General features: G+C 43.2%; 1 protein-coding gene and 1 pseudogene across 3 annotated transcripts; both read left to right on the forward strand.

Annotated features, from left to right (window-relative positions):
• The first annotated feature begins 6 nt into the window (after positions 1 to 6).
• Positions 7 to 14330, forward strand: LOC311235739 (uncharacterized protein). Of its 2 annotated transcripts, XM_084323205.1 has the most exons (7): positions 7 to 322; positions 6191 to 6393; positions 6478 to 6579; positions 6841 to 6936; positions 11354 to 11464; positions 12284 to 12407; positions 12508 to 14330. In XM_084323205.1, the coding sequence occupies exons 1-7, from the start codon at positions 109 to 111 to the stop codon at positions 13311 to 13313; spliced, it is 1656 nt and encodes a 551-aa protein (XP_084179331.1). In that variant the 5' UTR covers positions 7 to 108; the 3' UTR covers positions 13314 to 14330. The 2 variants fall into 2 exon arrangements, with proteins under 2 accessions (XP_084179331.1, XP_084179332.1); XM_084323206.1 differs by lacking the exon at positions 6841 to 6936.
• Positions 13330 to 15463, forward strand: LOC311235565 (annotated as a pseudogene). The gene is made up of 2 exons: positions 13330 to 13382; positions 14292 to 15463. The product of its transcript is annotated as an uncharacterized misc_RNA (transcript).
• The last annotated feature ends 12197 nt before the right edge of the window (positions 15464 to 27660 follow it).

A 27660-nucleotide genomic window follows, 5' to 3' on the forward strand; every position in this document is an offset into this window, starting at 1 on the left:
TGGAGTACCGACGTGGAATTCGAGAGCACGGCAACCGAGGACAGAGACATTCATGATGAGGAGACTGATCTGGGAGATCTACCGTATCCACCAACAGATGCTAAAATAATGGAAGGCGTGATGCGGTATATCCTACAAAACAAGAAATTGCCTGCTTTTCTCCCTGAAGACATACGTCTTCCATCGGTGGAGAAAGAATTTCCAAGGCACCTCATTCCACAGGAAATGTTATGCCAGCACTGCCCAGACAACGTGCCCCTGAGTGACCCAGTCCTCATTACCCGCAAGGCCAAAATCCTCACCACCGCACAGGTTGTTCAAGGTAGGTCTGTGAAGGTTAATGTTGTTAATCTATTTATTATCTTATTACAATCTACTGTGGGGGATTTGTTTCTCTTGTATATATTATCCAATGTGTTGTAAACTATGTTGTGATTCTTGTTAAATCTTTGTTTCCAGGCTTCATGTTTAGTATAGCCTAAATCACAGATGTAACACTCCCAATTATTTCCCCCACTCACAGTGTACAGTATTTCTTTGGTGAAATCATAACCAAGGTACCATAGAACTCAAGGTACCATAGAACTCCTAGCATCTGCTATGTTTCAATATTATAAGAAGAAGAAGAAGAATTATTATTATAATAATAATAAATAGTATTTGTATAGCACATCACAGTGCGGTCCTGAGACAGTTCTCCAGTCGCAATACTCCAATTCAAGTTTCAAGTTTCTTTAATAGTTGTCATACAGAAGTACAGAATACTTTCATACAAAATGCTTCTTACTGTTACGCTCCAGAGACTGTGCTAGACAAGATAGTATCAAATAACATAGTATAGCATGTAAATTAGAAGTAGAAAATGAGGTCACAGTGTTCAGTATAGACATATGTACAATGTTCGATGCAGAATAGACGTAACTGAGTTACCATATAATATACAATACTATGCAGTGTACTAATGTACAATACTATATAGTGCAAAGCAGAAATGGGATGAGGTACTGTTGTGGAAAGGTTGTTTAACACAGCAGGAGACGATATTTCCAATTGTAACAAATAGGTAATTTATTTAAGAAAAGAAGTTCTTAACAGCAAGAGCTATGGGTCGAGCAGAGGATCACCACAGCTTGAACAAAAAACACTCTCCCCCAATCCCTTTGCCTGTCCCCTAAATCCCCTCTCAGTCCTGCCCCCCCATGACAGATATGATGACGTATCATATCATGTCAGATCTGACATGACGTACATTAAGATGATACGTAGATTTAACATCGGAGAGAGAACATGAAGAGAGATAAACAAGATATGATGTCCACACACGATATGATGTAGAGAGTGAGATGTGTGTGTGTGTGTGTGTATGTGTGTGTGTGTCTGTGTGTGCGTGCGTCTGCGTACAGACGTATGTGTATTGTATGTGTGTATTGTGTCACAGGGAATGTGTGTGTGTGTGTGTGTGTCGGTGTGTATGTCGACTGTGTGTGTCTGTGTACGTGTGTGTCCGTGTGTCTGTGTGTGTGTGCTGTGCCTGTGTGAAAGAGAGAAAAGAACAAGATATGAAAGCATACAATGTCCGAGATTACCAGCACACAACATGCCGTACTGAAATGTCCATCTGTTCCAAATTGTTTTAAGAACGTCAGCCAGACCGTCTTTCAGCACTGCTAGTTGACCTATATTAAACTAGTCCACCTCATACACATTTTCCCCAACAGTACAATTTAGGTACAATTTACAGTAAGGTGTACGAGTTGTAGTGCAATCCTTCATCAATAAATATAAAGTGTGGGGAGTGGGTGCTACAGTGTGTTTGTTTAAAGTGAGTGTGTGCTATAAAGTGTGTGGAGTGGGTGCTACAGTGTGTTTGTTTAAAGTGAGTGTGTGCGTGTGGATGTGTGTGCTATGTGCGTTTGATGGTTGTTGTTGTGTAGTGTTCATTGTTCGTTGAGCAGCCTGATGGCTTCTGTGCTCGCCTTGAGACTCCGGTATCGCTTGCCTGACCGCAGCAGTTCAAAGAGGCAGTTGTTCGGGTGACTGGAGTCTTTAATGATTCTCTTAGCCTTGCCCCTGCACCGCTTGTTGTAAATGTTCTGGAGGGTGGGGAGCCCCCCTCCAATTGTGCATTCGGCTGAACGTGTCACTCTTTGTAGTCTGCTTCGGTCTTGTGCAGTGCTATTCCCAAACCAGGAGGTGATGTTGCCAGTCAGGATGCTCTCTATTGTACATGAGTAGAAGTTCTTAAGGATCTTCTGACTGACTTGGAACTTCCTTAGGCGCCTGAGGAAGTAGAGGCGTTGTCGTGCCTTCTTCACATTACTGTCAATGTGTGTGGTCCATGTCAAGTCCTCGGATATGTAGGCTCCGAGGTACTTAAAGCTGTTGACTCTCTCAACCGGTGCCCCGTCGATGCTGAGGGGGCTGTAGTCCTTGACCCCCGACCTCCTGAAGTCCACAATCATCTCCTTTGTTTTGCTGACGTTCAGGGAGAGGCTGTTTTCCTGGCACCATCCCGCCAGGACCTTGACCTCTTCCAGGTAGGCCCTCTCGTTGTTGGCAGAGATCAGGCCCACCACCACTGTGTCGTCAGCAAATTTGATGATTGTGTTGCTACTCCGCTGAGCCACACAGTCGTGTGTGTACAGGGAGTAGAGGAGGGGACTCAGAACACAGCCCTGGGGGGCCCCTATGTTGAGGGTGATGGATGAGGAGGTGCAGTTGCCTGCTCTCACCACCTGGGGTCTGCCCGTCAGGAAGTCCAAGACCCACTGGCAGAGGTCATAGTTCAAGCCCAGGTCCCTGAGCTTGGCTATGAGTATGGAGGGGACTATGGTATTGAATGCCGAGCTGTAGTCGATGAATAGCATTCTCGCATAGTTCCCCTTCCTCTTGTCCAGGTGTGATGCTGCTGTGTGCAGCACATGGGCTATGGCGTCCTCCATGGACCTGTTGGGGCGGTATGCAAATTGCAGGGGGTCCATGTTGATGGGGAGGGAGGAGCAGATGTAGCCCTTTACTAGCTTCTCAACGCACTTCATGGCTATGGAGGTGAGAGCTACAGGGCGGTAGTCGTTGAGGCAAGCAGGCTTGGATTTTTTGGGTACAGGGATAATAGTGGACTTCTTCAGGCAGGTGGGGATGACAGCCTGTTCTAAGGACAGGTTAAATATGTCAGTGAATACCGCTTATACCGGGGCCAGTTGGTCGGCACAGACTTTTAGGAAGCGGCCGGGGATGCCGTCCGGTCCGCGTGAATATTAAAGGCAACCAACTTGTGTTCAGCGTTTCTCTGATTGGCCACACGGCCAATCAATCAATCCACTAGCACACGCCCTTCGCAGCAAGAGAGACTCGAGAGACGCGGCGAGACGCGGCAGACGCGCATGCGCATGAGGCTCCCCCAGGTACTCTTGAGAGGAGCGCCCTTGTTGGTTAATGCCACTGGTGTTCTGTTGTGTGACTGTACTAAACTCTTCCACCATGCCCACATGACCAACATTTGACATACAATACACCTCCTATCTATGTTGGGATTATGTTTGGTCATGACAAAACAATAAAAATCGCTACTGTTAGTGCCACCACCCACTTCAATGACAGAGCTCTCATATTTGCGAATGCATAAACTATATCTTAAATTATGGCGATGTGTCTAATATGGCTGTCGCGAAGTCATTGATAAGCGACAGCCATATTAGACACATAGCCATAATTTAAGATATAGTTTATGCATTCGCAAAATATGAGCATAACTGTATGGGCTTTGTTTATACACGAGTGAATCTGGTAGTACAACGGTGCTGCTGCTGCTGGAGCTGAAGTGATGTACAGTGACGCGAAACATAATGTTACGCTTTCTAGTTCAGCGCATTTCATAACTGTATGGGCTTTGTTTATACACTAGTGAATCTGGTAGTACAACGGTGCTGCTGCTGCTGCTGCTGGAGCTGAAGTGATGTACAGTGACGCGAAACATAATAATGTTACGCTTTCTAGTTCAGCGCATTTCATAACTGTATGGGCTTTGTTTATACACTAGTGAATCTGGTAGTACAACGGTGCTGCTGCTGCTGCTGGAGCTGAAGTGATGTACAGTGACGCGAAACATAATAACGTTACGCTTTCTAGTTCAGCGCATTTCATAACTGTATGGGCTTTGTTTATACACAAGTGAATCTGGTGTACAGTGACGCGAAACATTATACACGAGTGAATCTGGTGTACAGTGACGCGAAACATAATAACGTTCTAGTTCAGCGCATTTCATAACTGTATGGGCTTTGTTTATACACGAGTGAATCTGGTGTACAGTGACGCGAAACATAATAACGTTACGCTTTCTAGTTCAGCGCATTGCATAGCGCTCCACTGCTACCGCAGCTGAACACAAGTTGGTTGACACAAGTTGGTTGCCCGCGCTGCCGCTCGCTTGCGCTCCTTGGATTTCATTTGGGACGTGGGACGACTGCGCTTGCCTGCGCGTGGGGGCGGGGGGGCGCGGCCAATCAGAGAAAAGCCGAACACAAGTTGGTTGCCTTTAATATTCACGCGTCCGGTCCTGCTGCCTTCCTGATATTCACTCAGTTCAGTCACTGGGTGGCGCTGAGCGGTCCTCACAGCGTGTTCCTCAAAGTGGGGTCCTGAGACCGTTCTCCAAGTCTGCAGCTGGATACTATTGAAATTAGCTACTCTTCCGAAGCCAGGCTCAAATTTGTGATGTCATCAAGTATAAAGTCTGGAGCTGCTCCATAGACAATGAATGAGAGACAAATGTTGTGGACCCACAGAATGTTTGCTTTATTTTTTATACCCAAATTACCAGCTTTATTCTACTACAGTAGTGTTACAGAAGGGTGCAGACAATGTACCCTGTACTGTGCTACCAGAGTTTGGACAGCAAGGTTTCAAAAAGAGTTCTACAGTGTTGGTGGCTTATAACTCACTATGATAAGATGGCCACAACATGGCGTTCATACTCCAACCTGGCCAAACTTGGCTAATAAATGGGTCTGATAAAAATATGCTTCTCTCGGTATGAGCTAACACACATAAAAATTAAATACTTTCTTTTATTTTTTTAGCATATCCTATCAGGTTGCAAAATGTATCTGAAATGAGCTAACATTACTAATAAGAACGTGATAAGGTAGCACACACTGTCAGTTAGTAATGGACTAATGCTACCTAAAGAATTTGGTCAAAACGTGGTTGGATCAAGCTAGGGAAAATATCAGGATTTAAAGGCCTAATCAGTGATCCAAACGTAAATAGATGGGTAGCCTCACCACCAAAAACAAGATAAGAATGAAGACACATTTTCATTCTCTAGTTGTTTGATTGAGTTCTTGATGCAATGACACAAATCAACATTCCATTACAAAGGTAGCAATGCTATATGACATAAACATACAAACAAATATTATATAATATACATACATAATGTACACACAAAAGAGAAAGCATAGGATAAAATACATTTCAATTGATATTCATTGTATTTTGTGGCTGTAAAAGGTTTGTTTAGAGTCATCCTGTTTGTAAACGGTGGAGTAAAACATCTATATTCCAGTTCATGGGTTAAGAATGATGTGTTACCCGTCAGGAAAGAGAATCCCAGCAGGTGAGCTGGTGATTGGAGGGTGACTACTATCATATGTGGTGCTGCCCAACATCTCTCTCTATGTGCCCTTGAGCAAGGTGCTGAACCCCCAAACTGCCACAGAGGTGCTGCACTGCAAGTGACCCGGTGCGCTGACCTCTATAATGAAATGCATGTGTGTGGGATTGTGTATATGTGTAACTAGGAGGGATATGCTATCAGAGAAACTTAAATTGCCTTGTGCAGACTTATCAGACTGGGCTACTCTCTAAATACTTCTGTAATAAAATTAAAATGGAACAGGCGTAGTACAGTTATAAAGTATTGAATGAACAGTAACGTCTGCATTGTGCTATAATGCTCACCTCGCAAACTAGAGAACTGAAAAGCCATCTTCTCTGGATTGAAAGATGTACCTGTGTGGACAGGAGCATTATCAGTGTGAGCACTCCTGTTATTATTTTTCATATGCCAGGGTGATATGGTGTGTAAAGTCAGGTTTTAATCCAGGCCTAGTTTCACATTATATTTAATGGTGGTAAAGTCTTCATTGTAGATGAGTTAATGGAATTGATCTCCCTGTGTGTTCAGGTACTCCTCTTCCTCTTTCCTGCCTACGCCTCCTGGTCCCACCGCTTCGGTTGGTGTCAGCGGTGATCTGGCAGACTGTCCAGCAGGAAGTTGTGGCTAAATATGGGATGCTTGAGGAGTTTGTTTCCATGGTGACAGAGATTGTCCCAGAGCTTCTGACCAGGAGACAGCGGGCGGAACTCATTCTCGGTCTCAGAGCACGGGTGAGGAAGAGTCTCAGCAAGTAGCCACACACACTTTAATTATTCTACACAACATTAACTCTTCCTGTTGTGGGCTGATTTCAGTTGATCCTGGAGTTGTGTCGTTCTGAGGCGACCGCTGACCTTCAGGTTATTCAACCACATCTAGACAGGATGCGCACTCTCGGAGCACTCTTGGACATAGAGGTGGGTGTAATCATTAAAGGATATATGAAATACTTACCAGTAGTAGTCAATGCAAAGCTATTAGTTTACTTACAGAGTCCCGTGGTTGGGAGTTCTGGCCGGGTTCCCGAACACAGCCAATTGTGTTCTTAGGGAGTGGGACGACCCGGGTCTCTGCAGTGGTAGGACAGTGATTAGACCTCTACACTACCCAGACGCCCCATGATATATATCTTTCTTTAGACTCTAAAGTGGCATCTGTCGTTTCATGCTGTGTTGTAGGTGGATGATGCAGGTGTGGATATGTCCTATCTACACTTTCTTGGCGTTGTTGAAAGTCTGCTGAGAGATCCTGAAGAGAGGGAGAACTTTTTCCAGGTCGGCTGTGTTGTAGTTGTTGTTGTAGGGTTTTATTTACTGACATTAACATGACTAGTAGTGCCCTATGACATCAGTTATGAAGGCTTTCACAAACCATACAATGCAGGAAATCATCAGCAATGACTGCTAACTGAAATATTGAGTAGCAAAGTTTAAATGATTTTAGCTGTGCTTTGCTAAAATTTTTATTTTCTTCTGTTTGGATGTCAAAGGAATATGGCAGCTAGCAAGCTTAGCTGTCTCATTATATTGATTGCCTATGCCATTGTTAGATGGTCTTGTAATTTTTTGAAAGGTTTTTAGCACAAATTAATTATAAAAATAAAATATAAAAAGATGCTTTTAAATATTAAATGTTTTTTAATGCAATTGTTTTCACTTGGAATTGTCCAATGTTAATATTTGTTTTCTTATTGTCTGACTTATCTTTGTTTTTGTTTGTTATTATTTTTATTCTTTTTCATTGTAATCTCGGCATCATTGAAAATGAGGGTCCACCTTCAATGGTTCCAGAGAATCTAAATGAAGGTTAAATAAATAAATACATATGACGTCTTTAGTTCATCCGGACCAAACTGGCTTCATAAGAGGTCGCCTGATCAATGATAACATAAGACGAATACTGCACGTACTAGATGCAGACAAAGAGGACACCACACCTAAGGCGATGCTATCCCTGGATGCTATGAAAGCATTTGACAGGCTGGAATGGTCGTTTCTATGGGCAGTATTAGAAAGGATGGGGTTAGGAAAAGGATTCATTGATATGATTAAAGTATTATACAAGGACCCATCGGCCATGATTACAACAGGCACATTCATCTCCGAAATCTTTCCGGTATCACGCTCAGCCAGACAGGGTTGCCCTCTTAGTCCCGGACTATTCGATCTATCATTAGAGCCTTTAGCACAATATATAAGACAATCCCAATACATAGAACCAATCGTAATTAAGGGCACACAACATAAAATTAGTTTATATGCGGACGACGTAATATTGTTCATGCAAAGCCCCAACACCACATTGCCTCATCTACTCAAGTTGATAGAGAACTTTGGTGATTTATCGGGATTTAAAATAAATTGGCCGAAGTCGGCTTTCCTTCCACTTAACATCCATGCAAAAAAAGACACAACCCTCCCAGGTGCGATACCCATGGTAAAACATTTTAGATGCTTGGGTGTGGAAATATTTCCCACCATAAGACAAACGGTGAAGCACAATTACACAAAAATACAGAACAAAATCAAAGACGACCTGGACAGGTGGGCAAAACTTAAAAACTCAGTACAGGCAAGGGTATCAATAGTTAAGATGGATGTATTACCAAGAATCAACTTCATCAGCTCAATGCTACCGTTACCCCCTCCAGAGGGCTACTGGAAAAGATTACACTCCTCCACATACAAATTTATTTGGAATAACAAACCACCTCGCATAAAAAGATCCACCGCACAGAGAAATAAAGCAGACGGTGGCATGGCAGTTCCAGATTTTTTACAATATTTTAAGGCTTTCACATTAAGACCATTGACAATATGGTTTGATCCCCAGGCTTTGGTATCTTGGAGAGAATTGGAAGAAAACATAGTAGCCCCACAGAGACTGAAGGACATAGCACACACTAAACTTCCAATCAAGCACTGTGAGCGGAAATTTGGCCCCATAATTACCCATGCAATCCGAACATGGCGGGAAACACAAAAAAAATATCCTAACTCTCAAAAATGGCATAATCACACTCCCATATTCAATAACAATGCACTCTTAATGGGAAAACGTCCTATAAGATTCCCTATATGGGAAGAGCAAGGCATACACTCATTAGGGGATATTTTTAATAACCAGGGCTTCTGTAGTTATGGAGAAATATGCACAAAGTTTAACCTCACCGAGTCCACATGGCTTTTTTACATACAGTTACGCCTATGTTTGAAGTCTCACGGTGTTCCATTACACATACCAGTTGAACACCACAGATACCACAAATTTTTCTATGAAAGAGAAACATTGGGAGGTTTTGTATCAGGTTTTTATTATCAATTACTAACGTCCTCGTATGAAACCCTTCAACTAGACACTGTCTGGAGGAGGGATATACCAGACCTGGAAAGTGACTTTGATTGGCAAGAAGCATGGGCAAATGTCCGTCTTACATCAAGGAACCCGGACCATCAACAAATCAATCTTAACTATATTCACAGGACATACTTGACTCCTATAAGACTGAACAGAATGGGCCTGAAACAGGACTCAAAATGCTCCCAATGTACAAATGGAGACGAAGGGACATTTATGCACATGTATTGGGACTGCCCACCAGTTAAGGCATTCTGGAAAGATGTGACCCATCAATTATCAAAACTCGTATCTTGGAATATACCAGTACACCCCTCTGTATTGCTTTTGAATGATGTTTTTGAGTTTGCAGTAAATCCACAGCTAAAGAGATTAGTCTTATCGGGTATCACAGTAGCTAAAAAACTGATCGCATCACGCTGGTTTCAACCGGAAAAAATGTGCCGTAAAGTTTGGTCTCTTACATATCTCGATGTGATATATCAAGAAATATCTACAGCAAGAATTCTGGGTCTCAACGAATCCAAAATGTCAATGTGGGTAGAAGTGGTGGAGAGAATAAAAGCTAGCTTATAATGGTAGTGTCTGGTTAGGAGTGAGGGATAATGGAGGTACTATCCAAGGAGGGGTCCGGGAGGGGGGGTTCGAGCTGGAGCATATGTGTGTAGGGTTTTAGAAAATAGGTATTAGGGGTATGTCCTATATAAGCATTTGTATAATTGTTAATTTCGCTGGATATACACTGTATACGGTTAAAATATTATTATAGACTTTTTTTTTGTCTTGTTTCTGTACTTGCATGTAATTTTAACCACCTTGACTGTTAGTTGCATTATGCATTATGTGTTGAGTACTGACTTTTAATAATTTCTGTTTTGCAACAATAATAAAAATAAATAAAAAATACAAATAAAAGTCAGATTAAAAAAATTATAAAAGATCTGAACATTTGCGAATTAAAACGACTAATAAGTGACAGTGACAGTTTTGACTTTGATGCACATCCCATTTCTGTGCAGTCTTAATATTATCTATATATTTGGATTAATTAACATGACTTCCATACTTAAACAGATATTGTGACGGATATCAATATCGAAAGCACAGTGTTAATTTAGTCAATGAAAATTATGACTAAATATGGTTGTCAATGAAGCTTTTCCCCCTGACGACAACGAGACGAGACGTTAATGGAGATCATGTGACACTAACATGACTAAATGATTCATGCAATGTCGTTGACTAAAAACAACGACACAAAATGTAGTTTACAAAATGTAATCTTGCCGAAATCTCTTAATTTTAAGACTAGACCAAATAATTCTAACTTTTAGAATAATTCATGTTATTATTAGTGCAGCATTTCCATTTCCCATGTGTGCAGCGCAAGCGCTTTGATTCATTTCCTCACCCGCGTTATTTGTTCTTAGCCAGCATTCTAGATAGCAGTAACTGCACACAGCATGGGTTTAATGGAACATTGGCGGGGCAACAGGGTCTTGGTGTAACCGAGGAATAGTCTGCCTATACTTTCAAACTATAGTAAAATAAAATCACGGGAGAATTGATATCTGATCATCAACATAACGGTTTTATTCACCTTCCTCTTTCCACTCCACAACAACCGACCTGTCACAGGCACACGCCCCACTCTTCCCCAAAACAAAACCCCAAGAGGGCGCGCAACTCCACCTAATAACGTCGGTATCAATAATAACATAGTGTAGCGCCGAAGAATAGGAGTCGGAGTGTCGAAAAACAACGCAAAACATTTATTCAACATCAACTTCAACGTCAACACTCTTGCTAGCTAACAGGAACTTGTTTGTCGACAGGAAAGTAACAAACAATATTGTCCATGCGGAACCCTTATCCCCAACACATTGTTCCGTGGGTGAATTATGTTGATCCACCACAATATAACACATTAAATAGCTTACATAAGTCTAACCAGCTAGCACTAATGTTAGCTTGTTTTTGTTTAGAAAAAGCTCATGCCAACTTATGAGTAACTGAGTGGCGAGCCTAAGCAAAAAAGACTAAATCGAGACTAAACCAAAAAGACTCAAACTAAAATGCTCAGACCTGTAGTTGACTAAACGATAAATAGATTAAGATGACCTAAATATGAAAAAAAAGAATAAAAAAAGAAAAAATAGCATTTGAGACATGACTAAGACTAAAACTAAAATAAAAAATACCTGACGAAATTAACACTGCGAAAGCAATCCCTCTGGCTATCATGGTATTTATTTTCTTCCATATCGACCCTTGAGATTCTTCTATAGGTTTATTGTGCTTACTTGTATGAATACCTTTTTTTTTTTATTCCAGGAGGTGTTCCCAGAGAAATTCGGCCTTATGTCTGACAAAGCAATACAGACGCTGATGTGCCACTTTCTAAACAGGCTTGAAAATCTTCTTCCCACACAAACCATACAACAGGTAAGAAGATATAATAATAATAATAGTTGCTCGATTTTAAGGCTGTCAAATATATCGCGTTAATATCGCGTTAACTCCCGATTCTATTAATGTCACTAATTTTTTTAACTCAAGATTAACTAAAAAAAAAAAAAAATTTTTTTACTAGACTTCACTCAGGTGTATTATTGATGCTCTCATTGATACTATGTTTGTTTCTGAAGTGTGTGTGTGTGTGTGTGTGTGTGTGTGTGTGTGTGTGTGTGTGTGTGTGTGTGTGTGTGTGAGATATAGAGAGAGAGGGGGGTGAGGAGATGAGGAAGGGGCAAAAGAGAAAAAGAGCTGGGAGAGTGTGTGTGTGAGGGAGAGAGGGGGGTGTGTGATTAATCAGCCCTTGTGTGTGTGAATGTAACAAGTTCCTAACGTTTTCTTTCCCCTATTATTTCATGCACACTTTATTCATTGTTTTAAATTATTATTTTCTTTTAAGTTATTTTGTGCATCACTCTGTTTTGAATTTGATGCAAATTTGCAATGCATGAGGGTCATCCTTTTGTGTTAAATGGCTGCACAAAGCAAGCATTTGTTGACTCGCATGTTGATAAGAGTATTAAAACTTGGAACTTGAAAAAGATCTGTTTAAGGTAAAAAAAAAAAATGCGATTAATTTGCGATTAATCGCGAGTTAACTATGGACAATCATGCGATTAATCGAGTTAAATATTTTAATCGTTTGACAGCACTACTCGATTTACATTCATATCCGCTACATATTTGAGTTGTTCTCATTTGTTTAAAAACATAAAAGAATAACATTGATGTTGTTGTCATGTGTCTCAGGTTGCCTCCTTGCTCGGTGATGCCTCCTCTGTTCTGGAGGAATGCATGGAGTCTGTGTCTCACCCTGAGGAGCTGAAAACCCTGCTGGAGTATCAAAAAGGCCTCAGCCAGCTCCAGGAAAATGGTGAGTTTTTGTTGTTTTTTTACGGAAGACCCAGAAACATGATAAAGTACAAACTTTTTAATGGTTAGGCCTAAAGTGTTCGTCCTTTTTGTCTCTACAGACATTTCAGTTGAGGGGACCCGCATCATGTCTGTCCTGGTTCTCCCTCCTGTGGAAAGAGTAGTGAACGTCAACGAACACACACAAACCGGGACGAATGCACTGGGTGGCTATGTGTACACGGCCTGCACAGAGATGGAGGTGGACTCTGAAGCAATAGTGCAGAATAAAGAGATGGATCTGGAAGGAACTGGGACTATAGAGGGATGTGAGGACGGCCAACAGTGGTTCTACATTAGTAATGACGACGTAAAAACAGAAGGTGGTGCTGATTTGGAGGTCACAGGACAGGTTGAATACATTGAGCCAATCGATGGAGAAAGCGATGTTGACACTGCTGTCCAAGCAGATGGCATAGAGTATGAAAACGGTGACAGTGAGATGAGACAGAATGAGACAGAATACGGTGTTGAGGCTGAAACAGTGATGGTTATTGGGGAAGATGGGACAACAATGCCTCTTGGTGAAGCCATAACCATGGGTAAGACCAAAAGGAGGAAGATTCAGGGCAGGGACAAGGGTCATAAATTGGAGAGGGACTGTGATGTCCTGCTGGAAAGACTTGATATGCATGTGCCTTCACAATTCAGAGCAGTGAGAGCAAACCGTGGGCTCAAGATGAAGACATTTCTGTCACAAAGGAGCACCAAGGTCAGTCAGCAGGGAACAAGTACTGGAACATTTCCCCAAAGCTCATCTAAAAATGATAACCTGGATCAGAGAGCATGCAAAATATGTGGCAAGATTGTGAGTTCTGCTGAATTCTTGGAGAGCCACATGATGTGGCAAGATTGTGAGTTGTGCTGAATTCTTAGAGAGCCACATGAATCAACATTTGACGGAGCTTCCCTATCCTTGCTCTGCATGTAAACGGAGGTACAAGAGCTCACGTTCTTTGCAGGAACACAGATGCCCAAGTCAAAGTCTTAAAAGCTTATCAATATGTAAGCGTAGCAGAGAAGTAAGTGAAGAGACAAGGAGCACAATTGTTGAGGAAAAGGCAGCTGAGGGAGAACAATCAACCAGTCGGGCTCCTTGTGAGGCATCTGATGAAGATTCACCATTTGACAGCACCGCCCAGGACCCCTCTTACACTGGCCCCGCAGAAAAGAGGCCCTCCCAAAAGAAAACGATAAATCCTGAATACAAATAAAACACGATAGATGGTCCTGTGTCCGCATTGCGGTATATAGAGTTTAAGCACCAACAGTCACTTAGGCACCACCTAAGAAACATTTGTTTTGATTCACTACAGGTTGACCCAGATAATTCTGAGGACGGCAAGCGATGTTTCAGATGTGATGAATGTGGCAAGGCATTCAGGTTCAAATCAACACTGGAATCCCACAAACATACTCACAACCCACTCTACTGTGAGGTGTGCATGAAACTGGTGCGTGACTCTGAAGCATTAGCGATGCACAAGATTTCACACACTCCATTGCAATGTAATATATGTGATAAAACTTCAGTGTTTTCAAGGCCCTTCACAATCCCAGTGGGCCGTTCACTTACTCCCATTGTCAGGAAACTAGGCAGCTTAAAACACTTCATCAGACATGAGGGGAAACACACTGGTCATCAACCATTTCAGTGCCCTAATGGACCTGTCTCAAAACCCTGACCTCTTTTCTTGATCCTCCAATCACAGCTGTCGCTTACCTCTGACTTCCTCGTACAAACAAAGTTTGTACGAGGAAGTCAGAGGTAAGCGACAGCTGTGATTGGAGGATCAAGAAAAGGGGCAGGGTTTGAGACGGGTCTAATGCCCTAAAGTCGATTCAGGTCATACTGCGATGTGCAGGATCATCAGAAGAAACACACCAAAGAGATACCTTTCCTTTGCTGGGAATGTGGGAAGAGTTTCCGGCACAGTATAACACTGACACGGGACTTGCAACACGTACATATCAAACCTGGCCCACCCGTACCTGAGAAGGTCCCCACCACTCATATGCTCCCAGTGTGATAAGGTCTTCACGTTGAGGAAATGCCTTCTGCACCAGAACGTTCACCACAAAGGAGTGCGCCACCCCTGTTCATACTGTGGCAAAGGGTTCTTCTCGGGTGCGCTGGTGCGACACATGTTGATTCACACCGGAGAGAGGCCTTTCACGTGTGATGAGTGTAAAAAGACTTTCAGATCTGCCTCTGAATTGAAGGTACACATGCAATACCATACTGGAGAACGACCGTTTAAATGTAACGTCTGTAACAAGGGTTTTGTACAATCCTGTTTTCTCACCCTACACATGCGAACCCATACGGGGGAGAGACCATATATTTGTCCTGTGTGGAGCAAAGGGTTTCAGTCCCTGCTTTGCATGAAAAGACACAAGAAGCTTGTTCATTCAAAGTGGCAACAGGTTTGAACAGGGTTCCTGCAGGTTACATTTAATACCACGTTGAATAGAATTTAATATCTATTTCGTGGCTACACTGGCAAAAAGTATGAAGTAAAAATTACTATGAAATAAGTCCCAGAAATATTACTTCCCCATAAAGTTACAAAAGTAAAGATTTTATGACATGATCATGACACGCTAGCAGCAGTTTTCTTTACTTCAGGCTCTGACTGACTAGCTCAAGCTTGATTGCTAGGTGCTGATGCTAGCTGGGTGTTCTCCCATAAATTATCACGGGGTCTGCAAAGTTAGTGATAATTGGTTCCATGTTTATTTATTTCCCCCAAACATAGTTATTGCAACATACAAGTAACTTCCTAATCCAATAAATTAAGCCTTTTCTAAACCACTTTTTGTTTTGTTTTTGTAAGGCCTAAATCTCTCAAGCCCTTGAATAGAATATGTGTTACGCCTTTAAAACCCTGTGGGAACACTGTTTGAAGTAAACATTGCAGTTCAGTCTACAGTTGTAGAGTGTGTAATTATGTATAAAAAAAAGCTTTTTTTTCTTTCCATTTTATGATTTTGGAATAAATAAATCCTTAATTTTGAGTCTCCTGTGGTTCCCTCAGATTGCTTTTGTAATGTGTACATTTGTTATTGCTGTGTAGAACAGTGGTGGTCTGTCCATATGTCCCCACAGAAGTAGACCGATCAGAACTGGTGACACATGCTGAAACATTGCCAGCCAGCAATTCAGAAATTCTAGGACATAAATACGATAAAAATATGTTGTCTGCCAGAAACCAAGCAACACACAGGAGCTTTGCCATATCATCTAGTAACCGAAGTAGAGAAACGATAGCATAGCTCTAATGTCAGTGAATGTTTGCTACATTAGTCTACACATCGACTTTTTCTCCCATCCTAATTTCGTATTGTCCAATTCTACCCTCCCCTGTCTCGAACGCTGTTAGGCCATGCCTCCCACAGGCCGGCTGCAATGTGGACGAAGCCTTGCATCACGTGTCCCCTCCGGTACACGAGGAGGCAGCCGTCGCATCTTTTCACCTGCACAGCGCGATCTCTCAGCGGCGAGGGTCTGCGTGAGAGGGTCACGCCGCCCCCGTCGCTTCCTGATTCTGCTGCGCAGGCGCACCAACCGACCTGTAGGAGTCGCTGTCCACAACGTCCGATCCCCACCCCACCAGCTTCCCTCCCCTAACACTGCCAATTGCGTTAGTATGAACGACCAGCCAAGCTGGTAGCAATGCCGAGAGCTGGGCTCGAACCAATGCAGCATCTCCTGCATTAGTGGCGAGCGCCTTGCCTACAGCGCCACTTAGCCGCCCCTGTTTTTTGTTTGTTTAAAGGTTTCCACTACACATACAGTGTCATTACACATGGGCAAAACAGAGTCCATTCTCTTCGGTTCAAATAACAAACTCCGCAAGACCGACGGCTTCTCAGTTACAGTGGGTGACAATATTGTCACAAGGAAAGATGAAATTACCTACCTGGGTTCCACCCTAGAGGCTAATCTTTCCTGTGACAAAATGGCATCCAATGTAATAAAAAAAGTCAACCAACCAACTCTATTCTTGTACCGGATCTCCTCTCTGGTAAACAAGAATACCCTGAAGACTCTGGCAGGAGCACTCATTCAAGGGTACTACTACTATGCTTGCACCGCATGGTACCAAAGCACCTCAAAGGCGGTAAAACAAAATTACAAACCTCTCAAAACAAACTGGTCAGACTACTGCTTGACCTTACTCCTAGAACCCACCTCACCCCTGCCCACTTTGACAACCTAGGATGGCTTAGAGTAGACGACAGAGTACAGCAACTTGCAATGGGCCTGGTCTACAAGATACACTACACGACCAAGGTACCCATGTACATGTCAAAATACTTCCCAAAGGTCAGTGAATACCACAATCGCAACACCAGAGGGAGCTCCACAAATCATGTTAAACCCAGATTCGGCTCAAACAAGGGACTAAACACATTTCGCAATTATGCCACATCAATGTTGAACGCCCTACCCAAAGCTGTAAAGGAATGTGAATCACTACCCAATTTCAAAACCACTCTCAAAGAACACCTACGGGAGACTGCAATTTGAAACTGGCCCCTGTAAATGTCCTAACCCAACCCCCTCCAATGTACAGTAAATGACCAAGTATGGTTTCGTCAATATTCCAATGTACAGTTTTGCTTGTACAGTGTCCCCCACCCACCCCTCCTACCCAACCCAACCACCTCCAATGTACAGTCCCTACCCAACCTCCTCCAATGTACAGTTTCTACGTCAAATGTATATACTCTCTTTTCTAGACTCGTTTTGTATCACAAACAGTACTGTATTTGCAAATCTGGTATGTCATAAATGTATAGATGTAGCAGTACTGTCTATCTGTATGTCGTGTAAGTCATATATGTTATGATGAATTGAAAATGGGGGACCCTTATGTAAACAACACGAAAGTCTGCATCCCCTTAACAATTGTATGTATTGAGCTGTACTGTTGAAGTTTTCAATCAATCAATCAATGGGTCTTATGTACACTACTATTATACTATACAATCTACAGTTATACTATGTGTCCTTATGCTAGCTTGCTATATCCATCTGTTTACTATACAAGAACCACTCCTGTTCTTGTTTTTAAAGTGACCTTTCATTGTGTAAAGTGACCGTTGAGTGTGAGCGTGTGCAGCATGTGTGTGTTCATGCTAAAGTGACTGCTAGTGTGTGAGTGTATACAGTGTGTGTGTTGTGTGTGTGCTCATGTGTGCTTGTATGTGGAGAGTTCAGTGTTCAAGACTCTGATGCATGGCCTGGGGGAAGAAGCTGAGCCGAAGTGTCTCTGTCCTAGTTGCTGGTGTTCGCAGGCGTTTGCCTGACCGCAGCAGCTTGAACAGGCTGTTGTTGGGGTGGTGAGGGTCTTTCATTATTCTGCAGGCTCTGGATTTGCACCTCTTGTTATATAAGACCTGCAGGGGTGGTAGTGCAATACCCGTAGTACGCTCAGCTGAGTGCACCACTCTCTGTAGGGCCTTCTTGTCCTGTGCCGTGCTGTTTCCATACCAGGCAGTGATGTTTCCAGTCAAGATGCTCTCTACAGCTCCGGAGTAGAAGGACTGGAGTATCTTCCCCGATACTCTGAACTTCCTTAACTGTCTCAGGTGGTAGAGGCGCTGCTTCGCCTTTTTTACGACTGAGTCTATGTGTGTTGTCCATGTCAGGTCCTCTGAAATGTGGACCCCCAGGTACTTGAAGCTGCTCACCCTGTCCATGGTAGCCCCGTTTATCCTCAGTGGTGTGTGTGTCCCCTGCTGTGTTCTCCTAAAATCCACGATCAGCTCCTTGGTTTTACCAATGTTCAGGAGCAGGCTGTTGTCCTGGTACCAGCGTTCCAGTATCTCAACCTCCCAGTAGGCCTTCTCGTCGTTGTCAGAGATCAGCCCCACCACCACTGTGTCGTCCGCAAACTTCGCTATGGAGTTGGAGCTGAACTTGGCCACACAATCTTGTGTGTATAGTGAATACAGCAGGGCGCTCAGGACACAGCCCTGGGGGGACCCGATCCTCAGGGTGATGGTGTTGGAGGTCTGACCCCCCACCCTGACCGCCTGGGGCCTTTCACTCAGAAAGTCCAGTATCCAGGCGCTCAGAGCGGAGCTCAGACCCAGCTCGATCAGTTTGTCCACCAGTCTGGTGGGGACTATGGTGTTGAACGCTGAGCTATAGTCAATGAACAACAGTCTCACATAGCCCCCCTTCTGGCAGTCTAGGTGAGAGAGGGTGCTGTGCAGTACTTGGGAGACCGCATCGTCAGTGGACCTGTTTGGCCTGTATGCAAATTGCATAGGGTACGCAAACATGTTCCGTTGTGATGTCACAGTATGATGTCATAAATAATAGAACATTCTAGAACATTTGTGATGTCACAGTATGATGTCATAATCAAACATTGTAGAACATTTGTGTATCTATTCAACAATTCTCTCAGAAGATCTCATTGTGCATCTTGGAACAGTACTGAACAGATAGACTAAACAACATAGATTGAAGCCTGCATTTCTCAACCAAGGTGCCTTGCCTACCGTTTGTGGAAAGGTGAGTGTCCATCCACAACGGCTAGCTAGCTGTTCTACTTGAATACTGAATGGTAATATTGAATCAGACAATATTGAATACTGAATGTTAATTCAGGTTGACAGTTGACATCATTTGACAGGGGGCTGGAAAGTTGATTTAATAAAAGAAAAAATACTAATTTAATCAGATTAATCACTATTCAAATTGAGGATTTAGTTTGAGGATATAAAAAAATAAATAAATTTAGAAAAAAAAAAGTTAAAACGAAGGTTCGAACGTCCATTCGAAAAACCCTGACGAAGTTTGAATCACTTTATTCGAATTAAGGATTTAGTTTGAGAAAAAAAATATATATTTTTATAAAAAAAATAATTTTTTTCCATTAAAAAAATTAAAAACGAAGGTTCGAACGTCAGTTCGAAGAACCCTGACGAAGTTTGAATCCCAAAAACAGGCTTCGGGGACAGCCTTACCATATATATTATTTATATTCAAATGGAACTCAAACATGTTCCGTTGTGTTGTCACAGTATGATGTCATAATTAGGGATGCTCTATTGGCTTTTTTACCTATACCGATATTCTCCAACTCTTAATTTCCGATACCGATATCAAGCAATATCAACCGATACTGATATATGCAGGGTTTCCCCCCCCCCAAAAAACTGAATAATTTCAGGTAATTAACAGTTCTTGACTTATTGTTATGTTTCTTCTTGACTTGTTTAAAGAAGACGTGTCAGGCCCATGGGGACATTAACGTGTGTTGTTGGGCCTTACAAATACATTTGATTTGATTTGATTACATATGTCTTGTTGTGGAATTAACATAACATTATGCATACTTTTGACAATAAATAAAATCTGAATTTGTTCTTACTTGCCTGGGTAAATAAAGGTTATAGAAATGTAAAAAGAAAAAAAAATACAGATATTTTCCGATATCACATTTTAATGCCAATATCGGCCGATAATATCGGACATCCCTAGTCATAATAGAACATTCTAGAACATTTGTGATGTCACAGTATGATGTCATAATCAAACATACTATAACATTATCTATTCAACAATTCTCTCAGAAGATCTCATTGTGCAGTACTGAACAAATAGACTAAACAACATAGATTGAAGCCTGCATTTCTCAACCAAGGTGCCTGAATGTTAATTCAGGTTGACAGGGGGCTGGAAAGTTGATTTAATAAAAGAAAAAATACTAATTTAATCAGATTAATCACATTATTCAAATTGAGGATTTAGTTTGAGGATATAAAAAAACGGATTAAAGAGGATTAAAAGCGAAGGTTCGAATGTCCGTTCGAAAAACCCTGACGAAGTTTTAATCACTTTATTCAAATTAAGGATTTAGTTTGAGGGGGAAAAATGTAAATTATTTTTATAAAAAAAATGTCTTTTAAATTTCTATTTTTTTTTTTACATTTGTTAAATTTTTGAATTGTTTCAACAGATGGAAGTGGTTCTGAATTTGAATTTGAAGAAAAGGCTGGAGATGTTGAGCCAGCAGCTGGAGGAAGAGAAGAAAAGGCTGGACATTGACCATGTCTATCTGGAATGGCTTGAGGCAAAGGTTTGTTAAGAGAGGGCTTTTAAACATCACACTAAGAATCATTCATAACCAACAGCTTTCTTAATGTAAGACGTTTCTTTTTTCTCCTCTCTAGATAGTACGGTCCACTGGGTCTGACTCCCTGCAGCAGCAGCAGCAGCAGCAGCTTGAAGAGGCTGACGGGACCACAGAGTCCACTGGGTCTGGCTCCCTGCAGCAGCAGCAGCAGCTTGAAGAGGTTCACGGGACCACAGATTCCACTGGGTCTGGCTCCCTGCAGCAGCAGCAGCAGCTTGAAGAGGCTCACGGGACCACAGAGTCCACTGGGTCTGACTCCCTGCAGCAGCAGCTTGAAGAGGCTCACAGGACCACAGAGTCCACTGGGTCTGACTCCCTGCAGCAGCAGCTTCAAGTTCAAGTTCCTTTTATTGCCACACGGCCAGGCCGAGTCCACTGGGTCCGTGTAAAGCAGGACCACTGGGTCTGTGTACAGCTTGACCCTGAAGAGCAGCAGCTTCAAGAAAGTAACTAGGTTACTAAGTCATCGCCATCCCCCCTGCTGCTGCCACAACATAAGAATGAGGACCTGGGACTGGACCTGGGACTGGACCTGGGATTGGGACTGGGACTGGGACTGGACCTGGCACTGGACCTGGGACTGTTCTTTTTTTCTTTTCCTTATCTTATCTTATCAATACATTTAACATGTTCATCATTAAACATTTAACATCATTAAAAACATGTATTGTATTGTTTAAATATCTTAAATGAAATAAAAATGTATTAAATATTAACATATAAGTCTGTCATCTCAATATAATATACCATATATCTCTAATATAATATAGGCAATAAGCCCTCTAGCTACCAGTACTTTGACACGGGTCAACCCAGCCGTGTGCACGGTTGACTGAAAGACAATTCCATATACCTTTTTAGCCAATCGGGTAGGAAGCTTGGTACTTAGTCGTGGTAATATGCAAATCTGAGATGCATAAAAGCTGTCTAGCCTTAGAACTCAGCTCTCCTACAAGTCTTAAACAGTGTTGTGGAATATTGGGCGGCTACGTGGCGTAGTGGGCAAGGCGCTCGCCACGAATGACGGAGACGCTGGGCTTGCCTGTTCGAGCCCAGCGCTCCACATTGCTTTCAGTTTAGCTGGTCGTTCATACTAATACACATTGGCCGTATTAGGGGGTGGGAAACTGATGGGTGGGGATCGGGCGTTGTGGACAGCGACTCCTACAGGTCGGTTGGTGCGCCTGCGCAGTAGAATCAGGAAGTGTCGGGGGCAGCGTGAGCCTCCCACGCGTTACTCCTCGCCACTGAGAGATCGAGCTGCGCAGGTGAAAAGATGCGACTGCTGTTACCTCAAGTACTGGAGGGGACTTGTGCTATGTATGACTTAGTCCACATTGCAGCCGGCTTGTGGGAGGCAAGAAACCGTTCGTGACAGGGGAGGGTTGAATTGGATGATACGAAATTGGGATGGGAGAAAATATAGAAAATGGGAGAAAAAGTGGATAAAAAAAAAACAGTGTTGTGGAATATTCAAATGAGCCATGACAGTAAGCTGTAGGAATTTCAGATCGAGTCAGTTTATATAAAAATATAGAACATAGTTTATTAATCTGTTTTATGGGAGAAATGTTCTCGGAGTAATCAAATGTAGACGGTCAGGCAGGCTTGAACATATATGGGTTTAATACACCAAGATAGGTTCAGGAAAATCACAGCGGGATGACTCAGAGTGGATACTGGCCGGGTGTATCCAAACTGAGCTCCCGATCGATGATATTGGGTACATTATATACAAGAGGAGTGAGAGGTGTGTCCCTTGTGAGTGGTCGGACTGGAAGGGTCGGTGGTTGGTCTGGGGAGACCGGGGCACAGTGGATCAAGGGGCACAGTGAATCAGTGGCTATTTATAGAAACTTGTACACAGGAATGCCTTGATGATGTCATCAGTGTGTGCCTCTGGTTAATCCATATCTGAAAATGTGCTTAATTTCCAGGCAACACACTTTTGTGAAGAATTGAAAGGTAATCCCCGTTTTGTACCATCAAATGTAAAATTTCGGGTTTCTTTTGTTTTTGTGATTTAGTATAGATCATCCAGGAATAAGAAACCAAGCACATGTTGGTAATTTGAGGGATATTTAATGAAGTTTTATGAGCATGTGTCCTCTGCTACTAATGGCCATGAATGAAAAAATTTCACATGATTGCACATAGTGCATGCGGGGCACATTTGAATCGGGGCACAGTCGATCAATTTTTCAAGTGATTCACTGTGCCCCGGTAAAAGGAGGTTGCTAATACTGGATAACCATGACACCCATCTATCGATTGAAACCATTGATCTTGCCAAGGACAACGGTGTGGTTATGCTAACTCTGCCACCACACTGCAGAAACACATGCTAGTCAAGTTTGTCACAAAGACAACATGTGAGAGCGAGACACAGACAGAGGAGCCAGAGTTGGACTCCAGAGTAAGGTGTGTAGAAACAGAGACACATCAGCCCAGTGTACCTAGCACGGTCTCGCAGGCAGACAGTCAGCCACCCCCAGAGGGCGATGACGAGGAGCACCCGAGGGTGACGTCAAGTGCCCCAAGCAGTGGGAGGTATCTGTGGAATATATTGCTGATAAGTGCCCACGCTAGGTCTCAGGTCAGATTGATAACTTCATAACTCATTGGTCTGCTCATCTTGACATCAAGCAGCGTCCTGCGATGTGGTTGACATGCAGAACCCAATGAGTCTACAAAATGTTGTTGTTACACCTGACCGACAGAGATAGCGAATGCACCGTTCCTACCCCCCCAGTCATTGACCATGGTCAAGTGATTGAAGTTGCGGAATCTTTTATTTTATTTGCACTGGGAAGGACACTCTTTATTCAGATGATGTCCATTTCCCTTATCCGTCACACGTATTATCACTGTAGCTTTACTTGATAATCCCATTATACAGAACCCACTTCTACATCTATATATATATAGTTCTTTCTCTAGGTCTCTGTGTGGATAAAGGCCCACTCCTAGAGTTTTACATCATAAATCAGGAACATTACGGGACCGTGTTGTTGCCGACTGGTTAAAGACACACTTCTAAAGTTTTTACATCATAAATCATGAACATCACGAAGCCGTGCTCCCTCATGGTTAAACAATGGGTAAAGTTACAATGCAAAAACATTTCAATGCTTACCCGTCTGGTCAGAAGAATGGATACAAAAAGGTGTGTTCCAAAAAGGGTGTGTGAAGGGTAATTTCACATCCCCTCCTCCTCCACCTTCCCTCCTCCTCCTCCTCCTCCTCCTCCCTCCTCCTCCCCCCCTCCTCTATTTGTGAGGTCAGGATTTCTGTTTAAATGTGAAGGGTAATTTCACATTCTTAATCCCCACAACAGGGTTGATCGTGAAGTCTTGTTATCCTTCTCTCAAAAACTGTTAAAACACTATATCCATTCATTATATTCAGAGCAGGCCAGATAACGCTTGCATCCAAGGCCGCAGCGAGCCCTCCTCAAAAGCCCATTCCATTTGACTCCCTAAATGACCATATAAAGCCAACCCAATCAGAGACGAGCAAGGCGTCTCTATTCCACTGTGTTTTAACACATGACACTTTGCTTTTTGTCACTTTCACTCTGACAGACCTGTGAATATGCACTCTGACAGACTGAAAGTCCGTCCGTATGGGCGTACTGTATTATTTTCTTTTCCAATAAACCTGTATTGTATTCATTTAACGTGAGTATTCCGGCTGTCTCTTTCTGCTCCTGTTTTATTATTTCAGAATATCTAATTCGCAGTGTGACACTGTTTTAGGCTGCTGGATGTCCGTGGAGAACCTGGTGGTTTGCACTCTGATTTAAGGCCAATCTCTTGTCTCTGTATTTCATTTAACCATCCCTGGAGACGTCAAAAATCCACCACAGTTGTTTATTTTTTAAAAGTACAAGATTACATTAAAGGCACAGTTCATGGTTATGAGTACACAGGTTTCTGCTTACAATATATCAGAATGCAGGGATCTCCAAAAAATCTCTTACTGAGAGGAAGTGAGTTAGCCTTTATAAAGGAATACAAGACCTCGTTGTCATTGGTTAATATACAGTGAGGAAATTTCACTAGCCAGTCAGCGTGTTAGCACGTCAGTATATATTTATCCAATCGTTTTACTTTACGTGCACAGTAAGTGTCCCTCCCTTTCTTTTACTTGCGTTACCTTCAGTTACATAGTTTTTTCAAGTATGAGAAAGTCCCTCCACTTTTCATCTTATTCAGAACTTACAAAGGGTTAACCTGGTAACCAGGCAGTGCCGGGCGAGGCCATCTGTGAGAATTCCCATCAAGACTCCTCAGAGCTATAGCAGAGAATCTTCAGAGATGCCCTCATCCAGTGAACACAGTTTACACAGTATATAGTATTACTCTCTACTGACAGTTCATTTTAAGCATAAAATTATGAAACATATAATTAATGCAGCAGAATATGTATACACCTCTTATACCAACATTTCTGACTGTAGCAAAACATTTAACATTTAATTGTTATATAGTTTTAAGATTCTCTCTATAGTTTTAAGACTCTGTATAAGTTTATAACACAGGTGGCGCTTGTTGATTTGTGGCACACATAACGTGTGTCTTCTCTAAACCTTCACATTTTCCGCCTTTATCTTCCTCCGGCCTGGGGCCCCTCGCTTCTGCCACGCTATCAGTAAAAAGCAGCCGGACCAGTAAGTAACAGGTAGTAAAGAATGTAGGCAGGTTAGGCCTTCTGTGGGTAAAATCTTTTTTCCATGGCAGAGGCCTCCCCCCCCGCCCCCGTCAAGGCCCATCTTTCAGTTACCTCCCTGCATACATACTGGCACCTTTTAAACAGAACAGGCAATTCATTCTTTAAGCAGCCAAGCAGTATGGAAGCAATTGCCCTGTTGTTGCATGAATATATATATTCAGAGTATATATACAGATATATACCATAAACATATGCTTAAACCTTTTACATCCAACAATTGACAGAGAGAACAGAATGTCATTATAACCAGTGTCACTAGTTGGCTGTGACACTTTACACCTCCTCTGTCATCCTGGTCGGTCATTTTCCATTGTCTTAATAGCGTCTGTACTGGGGGACGAGATGGCGATTGCGGGGTCACGTGGCTGTGACTCTCCACACCCCCTCTGTCATCTTGGTTCCTTGTTACCCTGGTAGCCGGCGGGAAGACTTGCATCTGTTGTTCCCTGCCAACGCACCTGAAGACAACACCTGGTGGTCATCTTGGTCATCTTGGTCATCTTGGGGTCACCCCCTCTGACCTCTTGGATCTCTCCCATAGTTTGAGGTAGGTTGAATTGTCACTTCTCGGGCGACCCCACGGGTCCCCGAGAATTGTAGCAGCAGTCCTCTATTGAAGTGTGGTTGGCCTGGTCGTGTGACCCTGTCCGTAGGCCTCGCAGGACATCACAGATACGGTCCACAGAGGACTCATTTCTTTTATCTCTTTCAGGTCCATTCAGGGCTCTCGTCGCCCTGTAACCTGGGTCCAGGCCGATGTCTCTCTGTCCGGTCTAGGAGGTCTAGGTGAGGACCTTGAGGATGCTCTGGAGCTTGACCTATCCCGGTCTTCCTCCATTTCCGAGTTCTGACCTGAGTCAGTATATTCCTTCTTGCCATTCGCTGCGTCGTCCACTGACTCCGGGGGACCCCCCCCCCGTCTAAGAATGCTCCTGGCCCGAAATAGGGCAGGTTCTGATCCTTCCGGTCCGAACTGTACTGTCGGTTTCCTTGGTGTATCCTAAGGAGGGAGGTCGGTTCATTCCAGGATCGCAACATATTCACTTTGATCATCTGATCCTTCATAGAGCGTACAGCTCTCTCTGCCACCCCGTTCGTATTGGGCTGGTAGGGTACAGAGTATTGGGCCATTACACCCGCTTCCTCCAGTAGTTTCAGTCCTGCTCTCAGATACTGCTATTCGTCTCGATGGCACTGGTTCAGGTTTTGTCCCCCTTACCAGCGCACATTGTTCACAGGCCTTTCGGACTGTTGTTTCCGTCCATTTCCTTCTTGCACAGGGGGTCAACCCTGTGTTGTGCTTGTCTCGGTCCAGACTGGGTAGTTAGTTATGTCTGGTGTTAGCTCTGGCTAGTTAGCCTGCTGTAGACTCAGGCTAGGTAGCCTCTTGTAGACTCAGGCTATGTAGCCTCTTGTAGACTCAGCTCCTGCTGATAACACCAGCCTGTATGATTACGCTGGTTCCACTTCCGTCACAGTAGCAGGACTCATGCTCCTGCTAGCTTCTGGCTCGTCATCATGCTAATAGCTCCTGTTCGCAATGGCTAGTTAGCCTGCTCTGCATGCTGCTCTTGGGTTAGTTTCTCCCCCATGTTTTCCCCTGGATCTTGACCGGGGGTTCTTATTTCTCTTTCCATCATTTGGGCCATTGAAGCCCCTTTGGGGAGCTAGCGTCTCCTTGTGCTAGCTTCTCTTGAGCTATTTACTCAATATGTTGAGTAATCAGAACTGTGTTCAGTTTCAGAGGTATTTAGCTCCCCATCATGTTCAGGCTCAGACTCAGTTTCACCTGAAGGTGTCATCTGTGGCCTCGGGTTCTGATCCTCGATCTGAATGTCGCCATCCTCCTCTTTTGGGCCATAGAAAATGGGATCATTCCGATTTGATTCCCGTTCGTCCCGGGTAGTGTGTCGAAGTGTTCTTGGGCGAGACACATAACCCCTTACTGCCCCCGTTAAGCAGGGTGGCACCTTGCATGGCTGCCTCCGCCGTCTGTGTTTCTTAAGCCCTTGCTGGCTCCTGAAGCTCATGTAACACTGGTCACAGTAGTATGGATTCTCTCCTGTGTGTACCATGTGGTGTTGTTTAAGTTCTGCCTTCCTCTTGAAGGTCTTCCCACACTGGTCACAGCAGTATGGTTTCTTTCCTGTGTGTACCATGTGGTGTTGTTTAAGTTCTGCCTTTCTCTTGAAGCTCATGTCACACTGGTCACAGCCGTAGGGTCTCTCTCGTGTGTGTACCATGTGGTGTTGTTTAAAACATTTCTTTGTCTTGAAGCTCTTCCCACACTGGTCACAGCAGTAAGGTCTCTCTAGTGTGTGT

Source organism: Notolepis coatsorum (assembly GCF_963971535.1).
Source record: "Notolepis coatsorum genome assembly, chromosome: 10".
Lineage (NCBI taxonomy): Eukaryota > Metazoa > Chordata > Actinopteri > Aulopiformes > Paralepididae > Notolepis > Notolepis coatsorum.